This window comes from Sprattus sprattus (genome assembly GCF_963457725.1).
Source record: "Sprattus sprattus genome assembly, chromosome: 10".
Lineage (NCBI taxonomy): Eukaryota > Metazoa > Chordata > Actinopteri > Clupeiformes > Clupeidae > Sprattus > Sprattus sprattus.
In genome coordinates, this window is record NC_137908.1 from 16,107,815 (window position 1) to 16,133,692 (window position 25,878).

The 25,878-nt window shown below is 44.5% G+C and overlaps 1 protein-coding gene across 1 annotated transcript in view; it reads left to right on the plus strand.

Annotated features, from left to right (window-relative positions):
- Window positions 1–24,469, plus strand: part of camta1b (calmodulin binding transcription activator 1b) — a gene marked incomplete at both ends in the record, with an annotated part of 212,362 nt that extends 187,893 nt beyond the window's left edge. The window contains 18 exons of the mRNA XM_080846235.1: window positions 2,309–2,462; window positions 4,406–4,603; window positions 6,232–8,492; window positions 9,823–9,949; window positions 10,145–10,279; window positions 18,056–18,198; window positions 18,366–18,565; window positions 18,754–18,832; window positions 19,074–19,404; window positions 19,769–20,172; window positions 20,383–20,537; window positions 20,654–20,900; window positions 21,605–21,676; window positions 21,868–21,888; window positions 22,057–22,256; window positions 22,649–22,723; window positions 23,120–23,150; window positions 24,437–24,469. Coding sequence (XP_080702361.1) covers window positions 2,309–2,462; window positions 4,406–4,603; window positions 6,232–8,492; window positions 9,823–9,949; window positions 10,145–10,279; window positions 18,056–18,198; window positions 18,366–18,565; window positions 18,754–18,832; window positions 19,074–19,404; window positions 19,769–20,172; window positions 20,383–20,537; window positions 20,654–20,900; window positions 21,605–21,676; window positions 21,868–21,888; window positions 22,057–22,256; window positions 22,649–22,723; window positions 23,120–23,150; window positions 24,437–24,469 — 4,866 coding nt within the window. The remainder of the gene's footprint in view (window positions 1–2,308; window positions 2,463–4,405; window positions 4,604–6,231; window positions 8,493–9,822; window positions 9,950–10,144; window positions 10,280–18,055; window positions 18,199–18,365; window positions 18,566–18,753; window positions 18,833–19,073; window positions 19,405–19,768; window positions 20,173–20,382; window positions 20,538–20,653; window positions 20,901–21,604; window positions 21,677–21,867; window positions 21,889–22,056; window positions 22,257–22,648; window positions 22,724–23,119; window positions 23,151–24,436) is intronic.
- Window positions 24,470–25,878: the final 1,409 nt, after the last annotated feature.

Below are 25,878 nucleotides of genomic sequence, written 5' to 3' on the forward strand. Positions count from 1 at the left end.
GAGAGTGCTTTGTGTGTTTTTGTTTGTGAGAGTGCATTTGTGTGTGATTGTGTGTGTGTGTGTGTGTGTGTGTGTGTGTGTGTGTGTGTGTGTGTGTGTGTGTGTGTGTGTTTGTGTGTGTGTGTGTGCGTGTGTGTGTGCCTATGAGTGTATGTATGTACTTATGTATGTGCCTGTATGTGTACAAAACCTGTTGGAGTTGCTGCACCACAGTACTGCTATAAGCGTTTAAAATAACAAGAGTGACAGACTGAGGAAGGCTGCCATAAGAACGAGCTGCTATGGAAACGAAGGAGGCAGAGTCAAATTAGCTTTATGACACACCCTACCTCTTCATTTTTCATCCACAGAGCTAGTAGCTGTCTGGCAATATTCTTCTCTCGCTCTTAGACGCTAGCCCTTACGTTTGCTCTCATTAATCATTTTGAACGAACTCTCTTCCACCTTCCGTGTTTACGGTGAAGTCCTTCATTATAAGCATTCAACTTTTCATTGAATTCAGTCGTTCGTTCCCTTAGCTGTCAGTCCAGTGTGTGCGCTCAAATACCCACCAGTGTTTGTGCACAGTCCTGGCTCTTTCAATGGAAAACAAACAAACAGGCTCAGCCCGAGCCATATACTATTCCAGACCATCAACAACAAAGGGTAGGGATGTATTTGAGTGCCTTTTCCCAGGATCAGGGACCACACCTTTAAACCATCCTGTTGTCACTGACTGTTCACTCCAACTGATCTAAATTAGGTTTTTTTTCGAAAAGCAATTCGGTTAGCTGGAATAGTCTTCTTTATTTGCTTTTATTTTAAACACTCAAGAGGAAGTATTTACAGATCTCCACCCAGGCTCATAGAAATCGAGGTTAATATAAGAGAGCTTGCTGGCTGGTGTCTGGACCTTTGGTGCTGAACCTTAGGAGCTGCCTCACTCCCTCTCGACCCGAGACCCACCTAACCCTTCATTCACCCCATTCGCTGGTCCCACCCTTCAGGAGCTCGTGGACATTGCTTCTGTGCTTGTTTGAGTGCCGTTTTGTGTTTTTTCATAATGATTTGTCCCCAACAACTGAACAGAATGCACTATGTGACAGACAACATTTACATGCCTCAGTGCAGTTCCTCTTTGAGACTGCCACAGATTTTTGGCTCAGAGTAAAAGTGCAGACAGCTAAGCCAGCATGCATTCTGTGTCCGTACTCTACGTACATTCTTTTGCATTTCAGCCATCCTTCAGCTAGAGGAGCATGGAGACCACCCTAATAACATTAGACACTTATCACATTAGACATCACCAGTTATCAGCCGTTATTAAACCATTTTACACAGTCACCATGGGTCATGCGTGCAGTTTCATGCCGTCTGTACAGGTCTGTGAGCATGCATGTTAATGCAATTAGGATGTTGAGGGGGGGGGGGGGCAAATGCCCTAAAGCTCTTCAGTTGACTTTATACTGTGTTGAAGTAATCCCCTATAGGCTAAATGTACTTTTAAGCAACACCTATTGCTCATAAGCTGTCAATTAAGGTAATTTATTGCCATGAGGAGTGTGTGGATGTGTGAAGTAGTGTTTGGAGTTGGGTAAATACTTTGAAGTTAATTGAGGGCACGGGGTTCCACAGGGAATCTTACTGGTGCACGAGGCTGGCGCTCTGTGGTGTGTGCCAATTAAGCCAATTTAGAAACCCCATCTCCTGCCACTAATCAACGCCTGTAAACTCCCTCCCTTCCTCCCCACACATACACACTCACACATACAAACGCACACTCACACACACACACACACACACACACACACACACACACACACACACACACACTCACACTCATAGACACCTTCATGGATTCTACTTCGGGTGTCTCTCCGTTTCCTCGTTGTTGGCAGTAACTGCCTATCTTGAGCAGTTCATCTTTGAATGGGCTGCAAGAGTGTTCAGTCCCACGTGTCTCACGTGCTAGACTATAGTAACACTTCCCCTGCACCATATGACGGCTGACAGAACGCGCCCATTCACGCAGCAGATGGCCCCCAAATTCCTCCAAAGAAACGGTGTGCAGATGATAGCCATCCCCCACACCTCTCTGACTTACTCTATCTTTCTTTCTCTCTCTCTCTCTCTCTCCTTACCTCTCTCCCTTGGTCTCTGCTCAAAATTATCCCTGTCCTCAGTCCGTTTCCCCGCCTCCCATCACTTCATCCTAGTGTCTTTTTTGTCACACGGTCTGTAAACGCAGCATTCACTGGTTCTCCCTTCCTTCCTCTTCCCCCTTCCGTCCCCCTCTGTTTCTTTCTCCGTCTCTGACTTCACCTCCCAGAATCCAGACATTGTGTTGGTCCACTACCTGAATGTTCCAGCCATAGAGGATTGCGGGAAGCCATGCGGGCCCATCTTATGCTCCATCAACACCGACAAGAAAGAATGGGCCAAGTGGACCAAGGAGGAGCTGATCAGCCAACTCAAGCCCATGTGTGAGTTTCTCCACCACCACCCTGAATTCACTGAAAACGCAGACATTCAAAAGTCACACAGGCATATGAGTGTAAAAAGGCATATATAAAAAGCCATATAAAAAGCACAGTGCATTCAAGGCAGGGTGAGACATGGCTAATCTGACAAAGCGATTGAAAATGGCTTTTTCAAGAGACAATCAATCAGGCAAAAAGAAAGAAGAACGATTTACCGTGAGCAACCGTGTTTCTAGGAGTCACTCATGAGAGGTTATAGCTAATTCATGCTCATTCTGTTTCCATCTCTCACAACTCTGGTGTAACTAAGGAGTATTAAAATCAGTATTTTAATTAATCAATTTTTACTTAATGAGATCAGGCAAATACATTTCACACTGTCCCAAGTGATTTGGCACTGGGATGATACATCTATGCAGTGTCTGCTAACGTCAGATCTCTCTCACACACACACACACACACACACACACACACACACACACACACACACCTGTGTATATTTTTGCCCTTGCACACACAGTGTTTGTGTCATCACTCAATTTCAAGGACTTTGCTTAGCCACACTTCTGCATATATATTCAAATGAATCCATACTTAGATTGACAAATGATGCTGCAGTTCGTTATTTCATTTCATCAAGTAACTTCTGCTTATGTTAATGAGACAATTTTTCATATTGTTGTTTGAATTTAATGATGCTGTGTCTTTGACAACACATAATATGATAAGACATAAAATTAATGATAACAACACAATGTCTTTAAATGTTTAAAGCAATTCTAAGAGCTAAAAACATTTAGGCAAAACTTAATATGTTAATGTGAAATACTGCAGTGTTAAGGACTGCCCACTATGTTTAGCTTTGAAACACTGCGGCCATGTTCTGACTTGAAATCTTAATGCCAGTTGACTGAGCCATTCAGCTAATAATGTGCTGAAACCAGAAAAGGACATAAAAGAGCAGCACTAGCGTCAGTCTCTTTGAATGACCTTCTGTTTAAGGAGTTTACCGACTGTGGTGCAACACTGCCATCTAGGGGTGTTTGAGCTCAACTACAAGGGTTATCTCCAATAGGTGTGAAATGGAGGCCCACCAAGCTAAACATACCCCACAATGCCACCCGTGGTCTAATTTCGTGTTTGTGTGCGTGTGGATGCCTCAAGGGTGAGCGCAGTGGGTGTGGGAGTGCACATGTACAGAGAAACGCTCAGCTGACCGTGCTTTGGATGTCACATGGAACACAGGGTGCTGATGAATTAAAAATAACAGGGTGGCGATGGGAGCGGTGGTGATGTTGTCTTGCTGTTTCCGTGTGCTCCGATTGGCTGCGATGGGAAAGTCACCTTGCGTCTTGTCCATCCTTGTCTGTTTGACTCAGCTCACTGTCTGTTCCGCTCCGGTGAGTTCACATCACGGCCATCCGACTCATGAACCGAGAGAGGGAAAAATGGTTTCTGCTCAGGTCTCTGGTGGCAAGCTAACACTGACACCACCTCATTACTTATTCTCACCACCACACCACCACACCACCAAATCACCACAAAGCAAAAATCAGTCTGGTGTCACACCACGGAATTTCTATTTTGTTATGTCAATTCCATTACACCACTGCACTCAAACAAGAGCTAAAGAACTATCCTATTGTGCTAAACTTTTCACTGGAATACACTGCAAAAAAATTGCTCAAATAGTTAGACCTCAAAAAATGGAATATAACCTCTCTGCATGAAGGTCAGTTTTTTCTTTAGTGTGTGTGCAAGAGTGGGGTGATTTTCCCTTCAGGTGGGTCTTATGTCTCTTGCTATGTAGGGCATGTGTCTGCCTGTAGAGGGGGGTGTCTCTGGCCCTTTGCAGGGGCAGCTGGTGGGGGTGCAGGGCTGGCAGGCGTGGCTGGTGGTCTGTGCGGCTGGCTGACGTCTCTGTCTCCCTCCCTCTCTCCCGGCAGTTCATGGCATCAAGTGGACTTGCAGCAACGGGAACAGCAGCACCGGCTTCTCTGCCGAGCAGCTGGTGCAGCAGATCCTGGACAGCCACCAGACCAAGCCACCGCCCCGGACTCACAACTGCCTCTGCACAGGCTCCCTGGGTAAGGGACGGAGTGGTGATGCTGTAGGGGGGTTGCACTGTGGGACCGCCAAAATAGGTGAGCAGATAACTGACTGATTAAACTTCTTACGGAGTTTCAGGTGCACTGTGAGCGATTGCTTGACATTCAGTGAGGGAACAGGGAAAGAAATGAGCAGCTTTCATTACTTGGCTGTTTACAGCACTTGAGACTAACAGTAACAAGCATGCGGTCGTGGTGTGGAAGTATCCTCAGAAAGCATTACAGGCAAGAAGGCAGAAGAAGAAGCTCATCTGCTCAAGCATGAGTGTGACATTGCAGTATCTAGACAGGCTAGATATATTGTTTATTCAGTGAAACCCAGACATGTTTTAAAAGCATAATCTCTCTGAAATAAAAGTAGACTTTCTGGAGGTATAGAGGTCAACTACAGGAGGAGAGTTTTATTTTATTGAAATCTAAATTTTTGATGAACTCTGTAATGTGACTGGACAAGGGGAAAGAACAGCAATCTACAGAAGGTGCTGACACTGCGTTATGTAGTAGTTGAGTAGTGTAGAGTAGTTCTTACACATTTATAGCTGAAGTAGTGGAGAATATGAGGCCTGGCAGTGCAAGTATGATGATTATACTGTGAGATAAGCCTACCCTGAAAAGAACATGTTTAGAGTGTGCTTGTTGTATGTTAGATATAAAAGCCACATCATTGTACACACAATATACTTGCACCACTAGGGGGAGATGTTGAGCAGCCAAGCCTTAAAAAGCATCTGCTCCAAGAGTCTGAACTCTGAGAGTGACTAGTTTAGCTACATGACCTTAGCTGCAAGCATGAACTGATTAGGCATTAGCTTGCTGCTGTCAGAGTAAAGAGTATGTTTACGGAAACAAATATCCATGTAAAGAGGGCTGCAATCAATGATTTATAAAAAAAATAAAACTGTGTTTTCATCTTTATGTAACTGTATACTAATACTAATAATGCTAGTCATGAGAAAATATGTATTTGTAACATAGTTCAGCAGGGGTTGAGTAGTGAGAATGAAGATAAAGTCAAAAAAAAGTTACAGTCCTCTGGATCCTTTTGTGTGAACCCAAACTGCCGAACTCTCCCAAATTCACATTAGTTACGTTTTTAAAACTAACAAAATCCAAAGAGAATGACAAACCTTCTCATGACGCCTGGCACGAGGTAATATGTTAACACAAAGTGTCCCTTCATCTTCACAGAGCTGCCTACAATCACTCTTTATCTTTACAAATCAGTATGACCTGCCTGTTAGTGAACAAACAGTGCTCTGTTGTTAAATTCCTCTGGCGTGAGATTAGAGGCACACTCTAAGAGGGGAATTTGCAATCCTTCTTGCATAGGCATGTTTGATACCATCCACTTAAGAACTTTTGCACTGGCCTGTCTTCTGAAAGTGTCGTGAAAGGATGAAAACCAAGACTCCTCCTTGGTGATAGCTTTTATCAAAAAACGGCATAACTGCGTCCTACATTTGCAATCACTTTTCGGCTCAAGGCACATTTACTTATACTAACATTTGACCACTAGAGGGTGGCAGTGGAGAGGGTTCACAACTCATGTTCATGACATCAGTCCTCCAGATTTCTAGAATGGGTACATATGGACATAGTCCTTACCCATGCATTGTTATAACTGATTTTGCGTGACGTGTATGTTCTGTCTCCCCTTGTCTCAGGTGCTGGGAGCAGTCTGCACCATAAGTGCAACAGTGCCAAACACCGCATCATCTCCCCAAAGGTGGACCCACGCTCAGGCGGGCCGTATGGAAGCCACAGTGAGGTGCAGAACAGCGATGTGTCTGAGGGGAAGACTGAGCACAGCCACGGCAAGAATGGCAGGGGTGGTGACGGGTCCGCGGGTGGAGCGCGGGAGAAACGCAATGGTAAAGTGGCCAAGCCTGCGCTCCTGCACCAGAGTAGCACCGAGGTGTCGTCCAGCAACCAGGTGGAGGTGCCGGACACCACACAGAGCTCCCCTGTGTCCATCAGCAGCGGGCTGAACAGCGAACCCGACATGGCCGACAGCCCAGTGGTAGGCGCCATGGCCCATGTCACCTCCGTCATGGGCAGTCTGTCCCAGAGCAGCGTCTTCATGTCCGAGGTGAGCGCCGATCCCGTCTACAGCATGTCTCCCACAGGGGGCGCCAACGCACACCTGCTGGGAGCTGAAACTACCCCTGGGGGAATGGTGCTGGCCGTGGCCACCGACAGCCACAAGTTTGCCTTTCCCGGTGCAGTGGGTGTGGGCCTGGGAGAAGGGGGCGGGGCAGATGGGCTCCCCATGTTGTCAGCTGGAAGTGTCTCCGAGGAGCTGGTCCTCTCCAGCAGCCTGGACACCTCCACCATCAAGATGCCTGAGGCAACCATGAACTTCGACCCTGACTGCTTCCTGAACAACCCCAAGCAGGGCCAGACGTATGGCGGCAACGGGCTCAAGTTGGAGAGGCACGAAGTGGGCCTGAGTTGTTCACCCACATTGCCTGACAGTTACGGCTTCAGTGCCTCCCTGGTGAAGAACATCAAGACTGAGGACATGTCTTTCGAGCTGCAGCTGGCCCATGAGAGTGGCTTTCAAGTGGGGGATGGGGGCAGCGGAGGAGGGGGCATCTCGGGCTCAAACAGTGCCAACACTCCCCAGAGCTCGTTGGCACTGACTCCCACCAACTCTCTGCTGCCCACTGGTGGAGGCCTGAGCCCCAGCACCACCTTAGAGCAAATGGACTTCAGTGCCATTGATGCCAAGCAGGATTACTCCTCCAATGTTATGTCAGCCACTGGCTACAGCCAGACGCTGGGCAGCCCTCACCTCCCCCATCAGAGCCACTCACCCAGCTTCTTCCTGCAGAGCTCCCCCCAGTCAGCCCAGGCCCAAGCCCTTCCCAGCAACAGCAATGGGTCTGGGTCTGGACAGGGCTCTCAGGGCCCTGGGACCTACATGGCTCTGCCTGTGGTTAAGTCAGATTCCCCAAGCACCAACGGCTCCCTCCGGTCCCAACACCAGGGCCCCCATGGGGACCAGCATGTTGTTTCCCAATGCAATGGCACCTCACCCTCCAATACCTTGCAGCTACTTCAGTTCCAGAGTCGATTCTCTGGGTCCGAGACAGGAGATCTGAAGCAGAACGGAGGCAGTGATGAGACTGGAGAAGCTTGTGGCCAAGACTCTAGGGCTGCTGATGGGCTGCTTAAGGCTGGGGATGGCCTGCAGATGTGTCGCACCATTGGGACGGAGGCAGGAGGAGCGGAGGGTGTTGACCACTACCTCCAGCCACACGCAGAGGGGAATGGAGTGGCAGGAGCTGGGAACGACGCTGGTACCATGTGCAACGGGACAGATGGGAACGGCACAGAGGGGAGTCCCCACTCCCAGCTGCCACTCCTCCAGGGCACGGGACTGGTGCAGGGCCTCTTCAACGCCGTCACCTCCCACCAGGGCAACAACAGTGCCAACGGCGGTGGAGGGGCCATGGAGATCAACCTGGATCACTTCGACGTGTCCTTTGGGAACCAGTTCTCCGACCTTATCAACGACTTCATTTCCGTGGAGGGCGGGGCGACGGGGGGAGGGGCTGGAGGTGGGGGAGGCGGAGTCAGTGTTGGGGCAGGAAGTAATGAGCTGTACGCACACCAGCTGCTGGCCCACTCTGGAGCAGAGGGGCAGGTATCATCTGGGGTGACACCCCAGCAGGCGGGAGAGGAGGGAGGAAGTGGACAACCTGCAGCTAGTTACAGCTCAAGGGAGCTCTGCCTTCAGCCCTGCTGCAGCCCCCAGGCTGGAACGGCTCCCGCCGGGCCAGGGGAGGCTAGCCAGCTGGCCTACATGCAGGTGGCCGAGGTGGCCTCTGCTGGAGTGGCCCACGGAGCCATGGAGATCATCCAGGCCACTGGGCGACTGTTTGTGGTGACCGACTATTCACCCGAGTGGTCCTACCCCGAGGTGAGTCTCAAAACGTCTGCTGTCTTTTCTTTGGTTCTTATGGCTGGATAATCTTCTTTCTAACCACAGGGTGGCAACAATTTGGTAGAATGTAACATATCTCCTGGAGTGGAAAGAGAACTTAATTATTTTCTCATTTCTGCGTAACAATTGCTTATCCTTTAAGAGGTAACACAGGACAGTATTCCCACAATAGTCATAGGACTCACTTTCTCTTTGAGTTCATGTGTTATTACTACTATAATCCATGATAATTCCAAACATTCAGTTATCAGCATGGTGAAAATCAGTCCTTGATATATTACAATAAGTACAAACATGGAAAAGCGTACTTATTTAGTACTGATTCAATACTGATTCAATACTCATGAAGAAACATTTTAATAAGCCTGTCACTTCAATGAGACAAAGTTTAAAAAGAAAAAAAATCCCACCGTCAGATGTAGTTCAAAACAGGAATTCATGAGTTGATTGATAACTATATTAAAGAATAGTCACATTTAAAATATATACATTTATCGCTGATACTGTGTTCTACATTTTGCATTATGATTACATTTAAAAGTATGATAAACCAGAACAAAATTAACTAAATGGATGGAATAAGTAGTAGTAGGTAAATACTTGCTAAAGAAGACAGAAGAGGAAATAAACTAATGGTTAAAAGGAAATAAACTTTGAGTTTATATTGGCTTTGATTTGATGGGTCTAGCTGCAACCATGGTAGTTTCTATATCAAAGCTAGATGGGTACCTTGAATCCAGCTTTTTAACACTAATAAAATACTAGATGCCATGGCTAATATTCCACAGCTGCTGTGAATGTACTTAAATGTTGTGTCTGCAATTCTAATCCCAATATACTTTCTGCAAAATTCAATGAATTGCTCCTTGTAGTCCTCTTGCTGTCTGCTCACTGTGTGCAAAAACTCCAGGCTCTGGGCTCTGTAAAGCACTTAGAGACAATTGTATTGTTTTGGTGCTATAAAAGTTTAATTTAATTGTTCGTACAGTCTTGGCACTGGAAATGCCAAACAAACACAGTGGCTCGGACTAAGCCATGAACAATTCCAGCCAATCAACACATTGCTTCGGGGGCACAGAAGGAAGGGATGTAATGTTATTGGGTGTAGAACTGACCTATCAACCTCCTTTCACAAGAATCACAGACTCTGCCTTTAACACAATTGCTAGATTTATCAGGCTCTGGCACTAAATTGGCAAAACCAGGCATAAATGTTTGGACCAGGGGAGGAATTGGATGAAAGAGACCTGATAACCGTGGCTGAAATGATAAATATGCTGAGTGTGTTTGTTGTGTGCCGTTTCAGGGAGGGGTAAAGGTGCTTATCACTGGCCCCTGGCAGGAGGCCAGCAGTGACTACAGCTGCCTGTTTGACCAGATTACTGTTCCTGCCTCCCTCATCCAACCCGGCGTGCTCCGCTGCTACTGCCCAGGTACAACACACAAACCTACCCACAATGCTTTACTCCACCTACCAAAGTCTGGCTGAGGTTTACTTGCCATCAAATATATTTCCGTAATCGATGTACTCATCTTATTTTGTTGGTTCTGGTTTGTGTTGTGCTCAATGGTATGTTCTTAGGTTACAGCACCTCCATGCCTGATCTGTGTTTTGTGTCCATCCGCAGCCCATGACACCGGCCTCGTGACCCTTCAGGTAGCAGTGAGTGGGCAGATTATCTCCAACTCGGTGGTGTTTGAGTACAAGGCCCGGGCCCTGCCTGCTCTGCCCTCCTCACAGCATGACTGGCTGTCTCTGGATGGTGAGTGCTCCTGTGTCAGTAGCTCTGCTGTCAGTACGCTCTCACATACAGACCGTTGCTCTGGAAAAAAAAGAGTGATTTTGTGAATGAAGTTGGGAAAAAGTTACAATAAAGAAGGATCCTGCCGCATGAGACAGGGTTAGAAAATGCCAAAAGTAAACTTCCTGTGGCTTGTCGTTGCTTGATAGTACATCTTGTGAATGTGATTTTTGTTTTAGCTTGTTGTACCGTCATTATCATAACAGCGTAGAAATATCTGTGCCCATATAGGAGCCCATGCTTTCTGTAATCTTCCTAGAATTTGGAATATCTACCTAAGACTTGATTGATATGATCATTTCTACTCATGTGTCCCCTATAGCACTTAAGTGTTTTCCATGAATTATATTGACTTAACACAAACCACAGTATTTTAGAGCAGTTTTCAAATCTTCTGAAATATGTTTACTCAATACTTTTATTTGAGACCTTAACAATGTTAGGGTTTAGGCTAATTCAACTTTAGTCATATAAAGGCACATCAAATTTAGAAAGACAATTTTGAAGGCAGCACAAAGTACTGTATGCTGTATGTGTCAAAACTATTACCTCTTAACATACATGAGTTTATATGAAGGTATGTGCATATGGAAAGTGTGTGATGTGGCACATTTCATTCAGTTATCCTAGATCCTTGAAACCTAAAAGTGACATAAGTTCTCTGTCACATTTTTTAACATACTATAGAATAGTAGCTCAACTTTACATTGTCAGAAATATGTAACTAATAAAACAGCTTGACATGGGTGGTAGAACATTTCAACACGGACACATTATGCATTTGGATATAAACACATTTCATGTGTGCTGAGCTCAGTTGCATTGCTTTGCACTTCACAGTGAGCCAGTTGCCAGTGTTGCAAATGCAGCCACAGGGGACTTGATGTCCAAGGATATTTAACCTGACCTTGCTGATGGTAATACCTACCCACAGCTAACAGTCAATGACAATTTAACTAGGAGAAAAAGAAAACACAAATATGACAATATTTGACAAGACTTGTCCACAAATCTTTATGAAGCCTTCATTTTGTCATGGAATTATTTAAAAACTGACTTCAGAGATTTGTTGTTTGTCTAAAGTTGGTTTCTTTTAAAGATGATTTGGTTGTGCTGCTTGATTGTTTGACTGCTATGGGCATTTCACACAGTTTTACATACATTGACGCAAAAGACAGATGCAATTTAGGCTCCTACCCTTGGCCACTTTTGTGATTGAGTTGCTCAATGCCCTGATCATTTAGTTGTTGCCTCTGCCACAGATCCCTGGATTTTAAAAGGTAATTTCTAAAATTATTCTGGTTAAACTTGTGTCTGATGGCACTATCTGTGACAAGAAAGGGAATATGACCTGTTTCCCCACCCCAGTCCCTTTATGTTGCTTGGACCACACGTTTGTGTAACAACGTTTCAATTGTAAATAATAGCTGGAATTATAGGTTATTCAATAGTCGCCATGAAGCTATGTGGTGATTTATGGTGTTACCCGGGCTACATGCCTATACTACATGCTTCAGAGATTTCCATAGAATGCCCTTCCACGTGTACAAAACACGATATGTTCACAAATGATACACCTCAGTACAGCATTATTTCACCCATGTGATTATAGACTCTCTTGACTGATAGACCTGTTTTTGAGCTATGGTTAGTGCACCTGCTTTGATTTGTCATAATGCAGGGATGGGGAAATGTTTGTTCGCAGCGCTGCAGGTGCTAATATACGGGACAGGAGAGTGCGGATGGCATTTGCAAGGTTGTCCATTCCTTTTAGCTTGGTTGGCTAAAGAAGCTAATAAGCGAACTCCTTTAACAGATATAGTCTTCATCCATTGTGTCGACTACCCCATATACGTATTCATTCACTTTGTGATCTTGGTGTTCTTTTCAAAGGCAGGCGTTAATGTTTAGCATCCGAAATGACCCTGGTATGCTAGTACCAGGTGGTTATGAAATGCAAAGAATTGCGAGTGCCGCACTGTAACGAGGCACGCCGTGCGCTTTGTCTGAAGTCCGTACTCACTCAGAGCAAAGTGATCCGATGGTCAAAATACCACTGTTACAGGCACAGTTTGTTAGCTCCTGAACAGCATCCTGCTTCTGCCCGCATTTTCTGATAAAGAGCGCAGGAACACTGAGATACTTGGGCCGATGGCGTTTCATAATCTAGGGCGTCTGTGTACCTGCGGCAAGCTTAGTCTGCACTGACGCGCTTTTTCTAACTGACGAGAAGCAAGCTGGTGCCGCGGGATGGGGAGGGAATAGCTTTAGAGGGTCTCTCTCTTCCCATCTCCCCGTCTCTCTCTCTCTCTCTCTCTCTCCTTCTTTGTCTCTCTCGGCACTCTCCACAGTTGTAGTCTACTTTGTTCTATTGTTGTTGAGTCTGTTAGCATAGCTGCCCCTCTGACTCACTCAGGGGGTTATTTCAATGCTTAAGAAGAGGAGGGAAAGCGTGTGTATGACAGAGGCGACCGTCGCGTTGTTCCGGTTTGTACACAATGTTTTCTGCTGTACTTTTGGTCTTTTTTTTAAGAGTGCATGCTAGACGAGCCAGGTTGTATCTATTTCTGTGTGCGTGAAAGTTATACAACGGTATCCTATCTAGTGTTATGACCAGTGTTTGAATAAGCTCTGTGAGATTGTGATCGAAATATGTTGCTCTTCCTCTGTGTTTGACATGTGTGTCTCAGAGTGACAGTAGCCTATCATCATCTTAAGGCAGATGTGCGTTTATCTTCTCGACTATTTTTGGTTGTGTCTTTTGTTTGACCATTTCCATTCTCCAGTTCCTGAGTTTGTCAGTGTGCTTTGATTTTACACGCTTACTCTCACTCAAGTGCCCGGTAAACAGATAACATTAACCCACTGATGCCTTTTTTTTTGTTGACTCCATCCTAATGTATCTCAACACCACGTCCACAAAAACAAATTCACTTTTCGAGAAGGAAAACGTGGTTAGGTAGGCTGCTGTGTTCTTGCTGCCCTGACTGATTTAGTGTTTGAACGAGGAGTTAAGTAACTTCAGAAAATGCAATGAATAACATTTCAGGTTACACTTCTCACTTTTAAACGTAAATGATCCATCCGTCCTATGCCCCGTGCACCGACTGATATCCATGCAGGATCGGGTCAGTTGAAGCCAGCTGGATTCCTATTTCAGAACCACGAAACGCGAACAGCGACACAAGCGCTTTGGGCTGAGGCTGTGATTGCGGGAAACAAAAAATTACTACAGAATCACTCCACAATTTAAAATCTCTGAGGTAGTCGATATAGACGACAACAACACAAGCTCATTCACGTCGATGTGTCTTGAGTCCGTTAAGGCAACCTGTTGACACTCTACGTCTAGACTTTTTCCAAACAATAGTCTACTCTACGTGAAAGGACAATGTAGTTTTGCTTTTATTTTATCAAATAGCAAATTCTAAAACACGTTGACTCACTCAGCTATAGTAACTCAGCTGTTATGCCACCTAAGTTATTATTTTTACCTTTATGTTCAGGTCAGGAATTCGTAACTAGGTCAGAACAGGAAAAGCTTGTAACTTAAACAAATCTCTCGACTACTGATGAGATTTCCTGGTCTTTTTCCAGATTGGTTCCAGGGTAATGTCTCATGAGGATGTCATCAATTGTCGGGAGATTACACAAAGAGATAAGAAACATAATGGCAATCTTCTAATTGTGATGTTCATTTTCCATTTTGACCAAACAAACGTAATGGAAGAAAGGAATGAACTAAAGTGTTAAAAACAGAGGTTTATCAGTATGTCAGTTTAAGTAAAACAATTGCACTGATGAGTCTGATGTTGACACAAAATGCACAGGGCACCACTAAACAGACACCCTTTGGAACATTTGAATGTCTCCTTATGGTCACACCTGTATAAAATATTCACAATCAAAAGATTAATGCTGTCTACATCTATTGGTGTTAAGGGTATGTAGACACATGTCATGTTCTTCATGTTATGGTTTCATGGTTTTTACTTTTTGAAATCCATTTTTCTGTCTATTTGCCCTACATAAGGCCAGCTAAAATGGAGTTGTGTGGGGAAGTGGGGTCATTACAATAATCAGGACAACGGGATTATGGACAGGCAAAATCATGGCATTACAAACTTGATTTGTCTGTCCTCATCTAAAAGCACCTGTCTATATGCTGTAATCCCTTAACATCCCAGCACTAATGCATCTCCTCAAGAGCCTCTTATCTGGGATCAGTCCACTGAATTCTGTTAAGACACATTGTTGCATATTAGTTTCCACGAATCTGAACCACAACTGTGTCGCTGTTTTGTCTTTTGGTCATATAACTTGTATAGAATCACTAGAAACCTTTCTTTCAATCAGATGGTCACTCTTTCTGAGTGCACTACTTACTACTTATCAAATGAGGTTTTCGGCTTTTGTTAAATCAGGTGTGCCTGAAGCCTGAGGCAGGTCCATTCTCACCATGATGTAACAGCAGTGGAGCCTAATATGTGCCTGTTCTGTTGTTCAGTCCCTTGGCTAAGAGGGGTTGAGACGAGGGGTTCAGTGTTTTAATTTAATCCACAGCAGAGTGTTACACTGTGGAAGTCAACAGGTGGAGCACGTCCTGTTCATGTGGCTGGCTGGCTGGCTGGCTGGCTGGCTGCCTGGCTCTGCAGCTTCACCGTGTGTTAGCTGTTTGCTTGCACCTCATTGCTTGTGCCGCCGCTGGATATACACTCACTCTCAGAATGATGCAACACTGAGAAACCAGGACAGGCCCTGCATAGGGGTGCTGAGGAGGAGTGCACAAAGGATAGAGGAGGGGAGGGGGTTAAGTGCCTTTTTGTCAGAAAATAGCGAGGGCTAGTGGATTTACCCCGGCAACAAGCTTCCTGCTAAATACATCAAAGGGAGATATACACTATGCTTAACTTCACCCAACTCATTATTTCCTTTTGTGTAGCCTGTGCTTGCTTTCCTTAATTCAACTTGTCATAGGAGGTGTCTTTGTGGTAATAGCAGAGAGTGTGCACATTTCTACCTTAAACTACTATTGTTACAGTGTGCAGTTGTTACATTATTATATTATTACATTATTATTATTACATTATTATTACATTATTATAAGTACAATATGGCATCTTTAAGTTAAGTAAAGGTAGCAACAGTATGTACTTGCACCTGGTTCCTAGTGAATTTGTATGCACTTATTTGGTATGTTGCTTTAATAAATAATATAATCAAAAATAGTGCCTTTGAAAACAGATGATGAGTGTGAAATGAAAGTTACACTTCATTTGCATAAATAACTCTGGATAGAGGAGTACAGGGCATTTAAAATCAAATAAAGGCAATCTCTCACAAAGTATACAGAATGTTGGGATACAAATCCTTCCTGAAAGTGTTCAGTTTATCTAGGTATTGTAGTTTCTAATCCGGTGATAAATTATCGATGTAGATTCTTCTTTTTGGATGAGAGTTCCCATTAAACTGCACGGTGTGGGATTCCCTTCCTATTCTTTTACCTCACATCAGGCCACGTCCACTGGATATATGCAAATTATAAACCCCTCCCCTTCTACACCAAAACAGAAAGTTGACATGGAAAGGTACATTACAAAAAAAATCACTGAAAAAGGTGCACATGAAGAAACCCCCAAAAGGTTGCTATTGAAAATGCTCATTGGAATAAACATAAAAAACATCAAAGTAAACATAAATAATAGGATTATATATGTTAAGGTCAAAAAGGATTAAGTGTGTTTAATTTATATTGGAAGATTGGATTATTTGAATGGCTGTGATTTCATGGAACTGTCAGGGCCAGTAGGGCTCGGGACGTACCTTCTTTCGAACATCTAACGTCCACCTTCATTTTGTCAGAGCTGTTTCGCAATGTCAGACCCATCAGCCAATCAAATTGTTTTTATAAAGCCAGCAAAACCTATCGGATACACCATCCACTAAAACCTCAGCTCATACTGCAGGCCTATGTACGTATCTCACTCTGTTTAAATTAAGTGAAGGTAATGGTATGCTGGCAACCTGAGAACAGGGTAAGCATGTAGGCCCGCATGTAGGCCGACCTATTTGAGATTTGTTCCACGGTCCATGTGTCTTCAGGTTCAGTGCCCAAAGTTCATTCAAAGTGTTTCAATGCTAATTTTATATATTTTTGTTTTAAGTCCATGCCAATTAATTTTTTTTCAAATCCAAACTTCAAGTTTTAGCCCTATAAGATATCAGCTGTGGCAACGTCAATCACATGTTTAACAAATCCTCATTACTTTGACATAGACAAGAAAGCAGAAGTAGGCACTAGTTATAGTGGATAGAGTATGCTGATTTCGGTAATGCTGCTTTCTGGTTGGCTTAAAGAACGCAGCTTTGGTTGCTGCTCTGTGATTGGTCATTTTCTGTCTGATACAGAAGCAACGGAGAGAAAGGGATGAGTAGTTATTATGTCACAGGCTCTTGCTGTAGCACCCTTCTTGCCCCTCCCCCCTCCAGCCCCCCCAACCCACCTCCTCTCCTGCTGTAGTGTACAGAACGTGCGCCACTTTAAGAACAGAAAAGGGAACAGAAAGGATCTTAAAGGAGACAGAGGCTGAGGGTAAGATATATAGTCAGTGAGAGCAAAGAATGGGGTAAACATGTTAGAGAGTGCAAGTTTAGAAGGGATTAGGAAGGACGAGAGGGGGAGAGTGAGCAGTAGAATTAGAGAGTGAGAGAGAGCAAGAGAGAGAACCCAGCCGGCAGCAGGTGGAAATGACATCATTTTCACTGCAGCAACACTGCACCACTATTTGAACAAAGACACATTGCAATCCACTAATGCTGAAAACCTCAGCCTGCATCGCACACATGCTACGCTATTGGAGGTCTGTTCCCAGAGTTACCTGATATAATTGGGATTGCATAATAAGACCACAGAAATAATAATAAAATAAGACCACAGATTATAATCTTTTTAAATGGCGAGTTTATTTGCAGAGGTAGATTTAGATACACTAGAGGGTTAACAGTTACAGTTAAAAAATACGACTACCTTCTCTTGTAGGAAGAGATCTATCATGAGATTTTTATACATTTTGTATCTGGTATTTTCTTACCTGTTCTTATCCTTTTTTATTGCTTTGATCTGATCTTTTTCAACTTTGATGTTTCAAATTACGTTCTTTTAACCTTTCTTTTCGTTAGTGTCCTTTTCTTTGTTTAATTGTTTTTATTGGTTCTGTATATTATAGTGATGTTAGAAAGTACTTTGAATTCTTACCAGAAACATGTTTTATTATTGTTTAAAATCGAGTGTTGCAGGGATTCACTTGTATTCACTTAGGGATGCCAGAATGTCTAGTCATTCCTTAATCATCACATTTTTCTACAGTAACCTATAATTCAATTAGAAGTTGTTTCCTTATGAATACGTCCCTTTATTTGTGTCTGTCCCCAGGCAGGAAGACAGAGGAGACCCACACAGAGGGCTCATTCACATTGACAATTAGATTCAGTAGATATTTGTAGTAATACATTTGCCGTAAAGGCATACATTTAAAAATGTACACATGTGGCTTATTAAGGCATATAGGATAAAGTTAGACGTAAAGAAGGGAATCAATCTCATGTGATTGCTGCTGCTAATGTTGCTATCTGCCAGTTGAGCTACAGAGGCTTAAATGTTTTTATTTTTTTTATTTTTTATTATTATGACTGTGGATGAAAAGCCTGATCTGTCTGTGTCTACCTACCCACCCTCAGATAACCAATTCAGAATGTCCATCCTGGAGCGTCTGGAGCAGATGGAGCACAGGATGGCCGAGATGGCCAGCCAGCAGCAGGCCAGCGGAGGATCGTCTGAGAGTGGAGGAAGTGGTGGAAACAGCAGTGGCAACCAGTTACAGGTATTTTACCTTCAGAAGTCAATACTCTAAGGAAGATGTTAAGTACAATTGAAATGCAATGCTGGTACCATTTGTAGGATATGGGCAATGACCCATCATCCAACCGCGTCAGTCTTTTCATGGATTCTTTTGACACACACTTTTAACCCTTGAACTATCCCGACCAGGGCCAGGATGTTGGAAAGACACAGGCAGGAAGCTCCTTTGAGGGTCGTGTGGTGGTGGTTTGTGAAAAGATGATGAACCGGGCATGCTGGGCTAAATCCAAGCATTTGATCCACTCCAAGACGTTTCGTGGCATGACTCTGCTTCACCTGGCTGCAGCACAAGGCTACGCCACACTCATCCAGACCCTCATCAAGTGGCGGTGAGGAGATTAAGACACACAGACACAGAGACATTGATGTTTAGCGTCTCAATATAAGCAGTTATACAATACAAGAATGAGCATAAAACACGGATGTTTTAGACTAGGTTTTGTAAGTGAAATACATTAAAGGCTGAATTCTGGTGTTCAACCTCATGATATTTTATTTGACATCCTCTTGCCCACAGCACAAAGCACGCAGACAGCATTGATTTGGAACTGGAGGTGGACCCTCTCAATGTGGATCATTTCTCCTGTACTCCCCTAGTAAGTAACGGGATGGTGGTGGGAGATACAAGTGACATGGAAACAAATCCAAAGACTCTAATATTTAGATATTTAATTTCTATTATTAACTATTTCTTAAAAAAGACTCTTAGTGCATCTGATCTTCTCATCTTAGTTCAGGAAAAAAAAGTTAAGACTGTGCTGTCCGGACTAACTCCAGTCTGGCCGTAGTCTTTGACGTTTCAGTCCCTGATTAGACCTGTTGATGTTGTCTTTCCAGATGTGGGCATGTGCCCTGGGCCACGTGGAGGCAGCGCTTCTCCTGTACAAGTGGGACCGGCGGGCCCTGGCCATCCCCGATTCTCTGGGCCGCCTGCCGCTGGCCATCGCCCGATCACGTGGCCACACCCGCCTGGCCGAATGCCTGGAGCACCTCCAGAAGGACGAGCACCAGCGGCCGTCCAGCCCCAGCCTGCCCTTCTCCCCTGGGTCGGAGGGAGCGCACACAGAGAGCTGGGTGGGGGTGTGGGGAGGAGAGACCTTGTCAAGCAGTCTGAGGGGAACGGCACACACCAGCAGCTCCAGCTCCATCACCGCCACTACCAATCAAGGTAAACTGCAACCGGTCACCCTCTGAGGGAAACACATCTAATCCCAAGTAGATGAGAGTTGGGAAAGCTTGCAATACAGCTTTGGTAATCATTTATTCTGACCCTGGGTTTCACATTAAACAAACAGGTTTTTTGGTTGATGATTGCTTTTTTGGTCTGGGCAAACATACCAATACTTATATCCTACTGTTGAAAACTGCAGGCTGTGTGTACTTAGCAGATGCAGCAGTAAACCAGTGGATATCATGTGGAGACAGATCTGAACACACTGATTTAAAAGGGAATGGTGGATTTACAGTTTGTTGCTGCTGTACCCATAAAATCCAAGCAGTATTGTTTTACAAATCCTTTTTTTTTCAAATAGATCTAAGAAGACCCAGGTCTGAGCCCTCCTGCTATTATGTTGGCGAGGCTCAAGGGGACGGCCCAGTCACCAAGAAACACAAGCCTAATCCTGAGGCTGCCTCTCTAGGCGTGCAACAGCTGACTCAGCGGCCCAAATCCAGTCCCCCTAAAGCACCCCGAGAAAGTGGATCCGACAGGGACGTCAGAGATGGGGGGCAGCCTGGAGCCAGGCAGGGGGGCTCTTCTGGCCGTCTGAGCTGGAAAACAGGATCAGGCAGAAAGGGGGCTGGGGCCTCTGGAGGTGGCACCCTGGGGAAGGAGAGACTGGCCAGTCGGCTGAGGATGCAGGAGGCCTCTGGGACTGGAGATGTTTCCGAGTTTCTTTCTGGTCAAGAGAACATGGAAAACACAGAGGACCTTCAGGTATGGACAGCAATTGAACATGAAGGATTGTGGAGATTTTTCATCTACTGCATCCTCAATAAAATACTGAAATATATTGACATGTTTAAAATTCACTAGCCATGCTAAAGAATATCAAACCAAAAAACAAACCTCTGTTTTTGATAGTGAAAATAGTCTAAATCCAATACGTTACAAAGGAACCTTTGTGAATTATTCATTGTTTTACAGATGAACATGATGACTCTGGCTGAACACATTATTGAGGCCACACCTGAACGCATCAAGAGAGAGAACTTTGTCCCAAAGGACACCACACCCATCGACAGTGCTGCAGTCAACAGCACAGTGAATTGGTTGGCCAGTTACCTTGGTGATGCAGAACGGTGAGTTTTGTGTGTGTGGGTCTACCCAAGTAATGTAGCTGACTTCGCATTTATTGAAAATGACTTTTAAAAGTTCTAACAAAGGGGAAAAGTAACAGTTCTGGTGTCCATCCTAGGTTCCCATACAACAAACTGGCCGGCACCATCCCTGGGCTGGGCTCCTGCTCGTCCAGCGGAGCCTCGGAGCTGGAGGGCTCCCTGGGGAAGCTGGGCCTCCCCTCCCTGGCAGACTGGACAGCCTTCCTCAGCGTCTCTCACAGCAAAGCGGAGGAGGACCTGGCCCAGCTGGCCCTGAGTGACCCGGAGCAGAGGGAGCTGTACGAGGCGGCTCGGCAGGTCCAGAGCACCTTCCGCAAGTATAAGGTAGGCTTGTGGAGTAGTCCAAAGCCACTATGTGTCCTCAGAAACATTGTACCACTCTGTAGTAGTCTGTGGGCAACAGTGCTGTCTCCCTTGTTCTGGTGTTGGTTGTTGGTCTTGGCTTTCTGTCATGTGGAAGTGGTTTCGTTTCTTTGGTTCTGCAGACGTGGAGGTTTTCCAAGGCTTCACAAAGGAAATAGAGACTCCATAAGACTTGTTGGACTGCAGGGTTAACAGCACCCTTCTGTCCTCCGTGCTCCAGATTTTGATTTAATGTGTTCAGTTGTCTTCAGTGGTTTGGTTTCCAGATCAGTCACTGGTAGTTTGTAGAGCATGGGCAGAGCTGCTTGAGACTAGCATGGCCTGCTAATGAGGAATGACTTGCACCGCTGTTTCTCTGTGTCACCTCTGCTTCTGCTAAAGCGTGTCCCCCATGCTGATATCCCCTGTTGTGATATCTCCCTATTTTCATTTCTCCAGATATCTCATGAGAAGACGTTCTGCATTGGTCAGGATCTCTTCTCTCTTGTCCCTGCCCCTTCTCTCTCCGTCTCTGCTTTTGTGTTTCAGAGTCCCTTAAATGACACAACTGGATCTCGGACAAGATGGACCCCGCCTTTCATGTCTCTGTATCAATGCTAATTTTTCGTCTCTCCCCCCTCTTTCTCCCTCCTTTCTGTCTTCCTCTGTCCTCCCCTCTCCTGCAGGGACAGCCACTCCGCGAACAGCAGGATGTGGCAACCGCTGTTATTCAGCGCTGTTATAAAAAATACAAACAGGTATGGATTACACTGACTATGTTCCCCCTTTAGCACCAGATACCAGACAATAGCTATAGCTACTGACCAAATAAGGGTCGTATTCAGTCTGCAGTTCCTTTGTAACTGATCATGGTTCACACACAGTATCATTACAAATGCAGAACACCAAATGCATAATGTCCTCACACCCTCCCTCTTTCTCTCTCAAGCTGACCTGGATAGCCTTGAAGGTAATGGGATGCTTTCCTTTAGAAAATGAAAAAGTATTTCAAAGTGGAATTTATTCATTCTCTGTTCGGAGACTTTTGAACTGCTTCTGTTTAAATACCAGGAGGCTAACAACCAAAACGTTGCCAAACAATCTCTCAGTAATCGTTCTCCCCCTCCAACTCTGCTAGTATGCACTTTATAAGAAGATGACGCTGGCCGCCATCCTGATTCAAAGCAAGTTCCGCAGCTACCACAAGCAGAAGCAGTTCCAGCAGAGTCGACGCGCAGCCATGCTGATCCAGCAGTACTACCGCAGCTACAAGGAGCTGGGCCGTCCCAACCTCCCCAGCCATGGCCGCACCTCCGCCCTGGTGCAGCACAAACTGAGGTTAGCCACCCCCATTACCTCTATACCTCTGTCCTTATACCAGATTCTTAGCCACTAAAGATCGTACGGTAAAAGAGAAAGTCAGAATGTACGCAAAGTAAAAAGGCTTTTTAACAACGCTTCTGAAGCATGAGAACTATGCATGTGGCAGAGCTGGGTATCTATTTACACATTTAGATCTGTGCGTGTGTGTGTGTGTGTGTGTGTGTGTGTGTGTGTGTGTGTGTGTGTGTGTGTGTGTGTGTGTGTGTGTGTGTGTGTGTGTGTGTGTGTGTGTGTGTGTGTGTGTGTGTGTGTGTGTGTGTGTGTGTGTGTGTGTGTGTGTGTGTGTGTGTGTGTGTGTGTGTGTGTGTGTGTGTGTGTGTGTGTGTGTGTGTGTGTGTGTGTTCCAGAAGCAGTCTATGGACAAAGAGGCAAGACCAGGCTGCCAGGAAAATCATGAGGTTCCTCCTGAGATGCCGTCACAGGTGAGCATCCACGCCTTTCTTTCTTTTCTTCCTTCCTTTGTTTCTTTCTTATAAAAAATATCTTCAGCAACGTCTACCTTGATGGACTAAGTACAGGAGTCATGCACAGACATTGGCATGTCTGTAATCTAGTAGAAACACTGTTCCAGTTGTGACACTGAGCATGACGTTTAAAAACTTGAGCAAGACTCAAAAGGGTTCAGAATAACATACCCAGGAGGGGTCATCACCCTCATATTGTTTTTTTGGGGATGGTTAAGGGATCCATCTAGCATAGCACAGATCTGTAGAGACTCCCTGTGTTGTTCTGCCCTCTTCCCTCTCCTTCCTACCCCACCTCACAGTGCCCTGTGTGTGCTAATAGCTGTCTGGTGTTGTTTTACTGTTTATGCTAAGCCCCTTGATGGACCATAGACTGTTCAAACGGGTGAGTGCAGTGTCAGCAACTCAAAGTTTATGCCCCCTCTATACGTCTCCCTTAAGTCAACTCTTTCTTCCTCTTAGTTGAGTTTCATTCATTCTCTCTCTTGCTGTCTAACTTCCTCTCCATCTCTTATCCTCAGGAAGGTCTCATTAATCGCTCTTGCTGTGATTTTCTCTGTCTCTCCGTCTGTCTGTCTGTCTTTCTGTCTTCACTCTCTTTCTCTGATGGTCGTTCCTCTCTCTGAACTCCATCTCTACTCCATACTCTCATCCTCCACTCTTCCTCTCCCTCCTTGCCTCCCTCCAGTTTCTCTTGCTTACTGCTTGCTTGCATGTCGGCTGCCTGCTGGAGCCGCTGTAGATTGAATGCAAGAGGGGAGTGGGGGGGGGAAGGTTTATCAGCTTTAACGAGGCACTAGTAACTTAGTGCTCCCCTCTTTATTCTGGTTTATCACCCTCACATGTTCTTCCCCGCTGTCTCTCTGTCGCCATGACGATGACGCTTCTGGGAGCACTAAGCAATGGACTGCCAGATAGTGGTTATGGCATTGCATGAGTTGCCAAAAGAGATAGAGGCCTTGCTTTGTCCAGGGGGCATGCTGTGTTAAATGATGTCAATACTTGTTGGCTGCCTGTTTTTTCTCTAGACTTGTATATGATTCTGGGGTCTGCTGGGTGTGACAGGGAATGTGTGGGTGTTCCTTCCTTCAAAGTCAAACCAGTGTGGTCTGCTGTAGCCATTATAAGATTGACAACCTAAGGATCATCCTTATCAAATGTGTCTAACATTAATAAACAGTGTTCAACAGGGAAGTTGGAAGTTATTTTGCTGTATTTTCCTCCTGTAAAAAAAATATTTCTTATGGCTCACTTTGTCTTGGTGTAACTAATGTTTATAGTCAGGTAGTTTGCAGTATTATATGACGTAATGTGACAAAATACAATTAATCCCATATTGATTCTTTTCATCACTGCATAGGAGTTAGTAGTCCAATGACATTTTGAAGGTTAGAAGAAATCTTTCCATACATTTGTGATGATACAACCTAATCCTTCTTTCCACAACACCACTGCAGCACTTTTTTTACCTGTATTTGGACAATGCTTAGACAAGGGTATAATAATACAATCAAAAAGTAATACATCCATCAAGTTTGTTTTAACTTCAACAGTGACATTTTTTTCTGTATTGCCATAAAGATCCCCAACTAGTGTGTGAGCAGCGGTTATCAGTGACTAACAGCTGTGCTTCTTGTGTCCTCTGTGTGCTCTGTTCTTCTGTCCCACCAGGGCGAGAGAATTGAGAAAGGCCAAGGAACATGAGAGCTGCTCGAGGAGCCCTTCCACAGTGTGACATCTCTCAACGCTTCCCTTCGTCATTTTTGTCCCTCTTTCTACCAGAGATGAACATTTTACAACGAAGAAAACAAAGTTCTGTATAAAAAAAAAAAAAAAGGATACATGCGATTACTACTACTTACAGCTGTCTACCACAGCTACAGCATCTTTTTTTCTCTTTCTATTGAGGGGAACTGGAAAGTTCTGTAAAACGGAAGACTCTTCTGGGGAAATATGATATTCAATCCATGGCATTTTTGCACTCTTCATAGATTTTTTTTTCAAAGAGCAAAAAAAGAAATTCAAGAAAAGGACAGAAAAAACGAAAGGATTAAAGAAAGGAATACCGAATTGAAGACACATCTGAAGTCAAAGGTGTTTTTTGGTAGCAAGTGTAAGATATCTAATGGAACATGAGTGTTTTCAGATGGAAATGACTTTGCATAATCATGCTGGAACCTGCTTCTGATAACATTTTGTAAAAAAAAAAGAGGGGAAAAAAATCTATTTGAAACAAACAAAAAAACACCATAAACCAAATGAACTGCCTCATCTCCTCGACCATATGCATGCAATTATTTTCCATAGGCTCAGTGTATGAACTTCACAAATCTTTGTTTCTGACCAAGCCACCCTCTTGTTCAGTGGAAGGGGGTAGGCTACAGATGAATGTAGGAGGGGTCGGAGCAAAGAATGAGTGGGGTGTGGAGTGCCTGTGTCAAATTCTGTGTATTTTTGGGGGGCGTGGGGTGATTTTCAGTGGGAGGGGTAAGACAGAAATGGGGTTATCCCTTGTTTTTATTTTTTTGTGTGTATGTATGTATGTTTGTGTGTGTGTGTGTGTGTGTGTGTGTGCACTGACTTTTTAACAAATCCTTTTCTTACTGTCACCTCGCCGCTGGCCTGACTTTGTGAGTCCTGTGTTTGTTGACTTTAACCTGAGAATAATGCATGTGTTTGAGCGACAACAGCTCCTGCATGCTGATGTAACAGTTTGTGTTTTTGAGTTCTTATTTTTTATATTGTGGCGTCGTTCTCACACTCCCCGTTGACTGCTACTTCTCTTTCAGACGATGACCTTTTAGTACAGATCTTACCAGTGTCATGGAAAAATGCCACTGTCATGGGAAATGACATGTCATGATTAGTTTTGTATCTTGCGACTTTGTTTTTGCTCAAATTTGTACTTTTCATATGTTTGTTTTCATTTTCAAATATCTTTGCTCATGTTAGTTATTTCTAGAGTTTTCTAGAGGTCAAATCTTTTTTGTGCCACAAAGCCAATATTTTTGCTAGTTGCCATCTTTGTTGTGCTGTTGTGTGGTATCAATAGTTATCATTGTTGCTGTCATTTTATTTTGATGAACTCTTGAAAGCCAAAAAAAGGCTTTTGG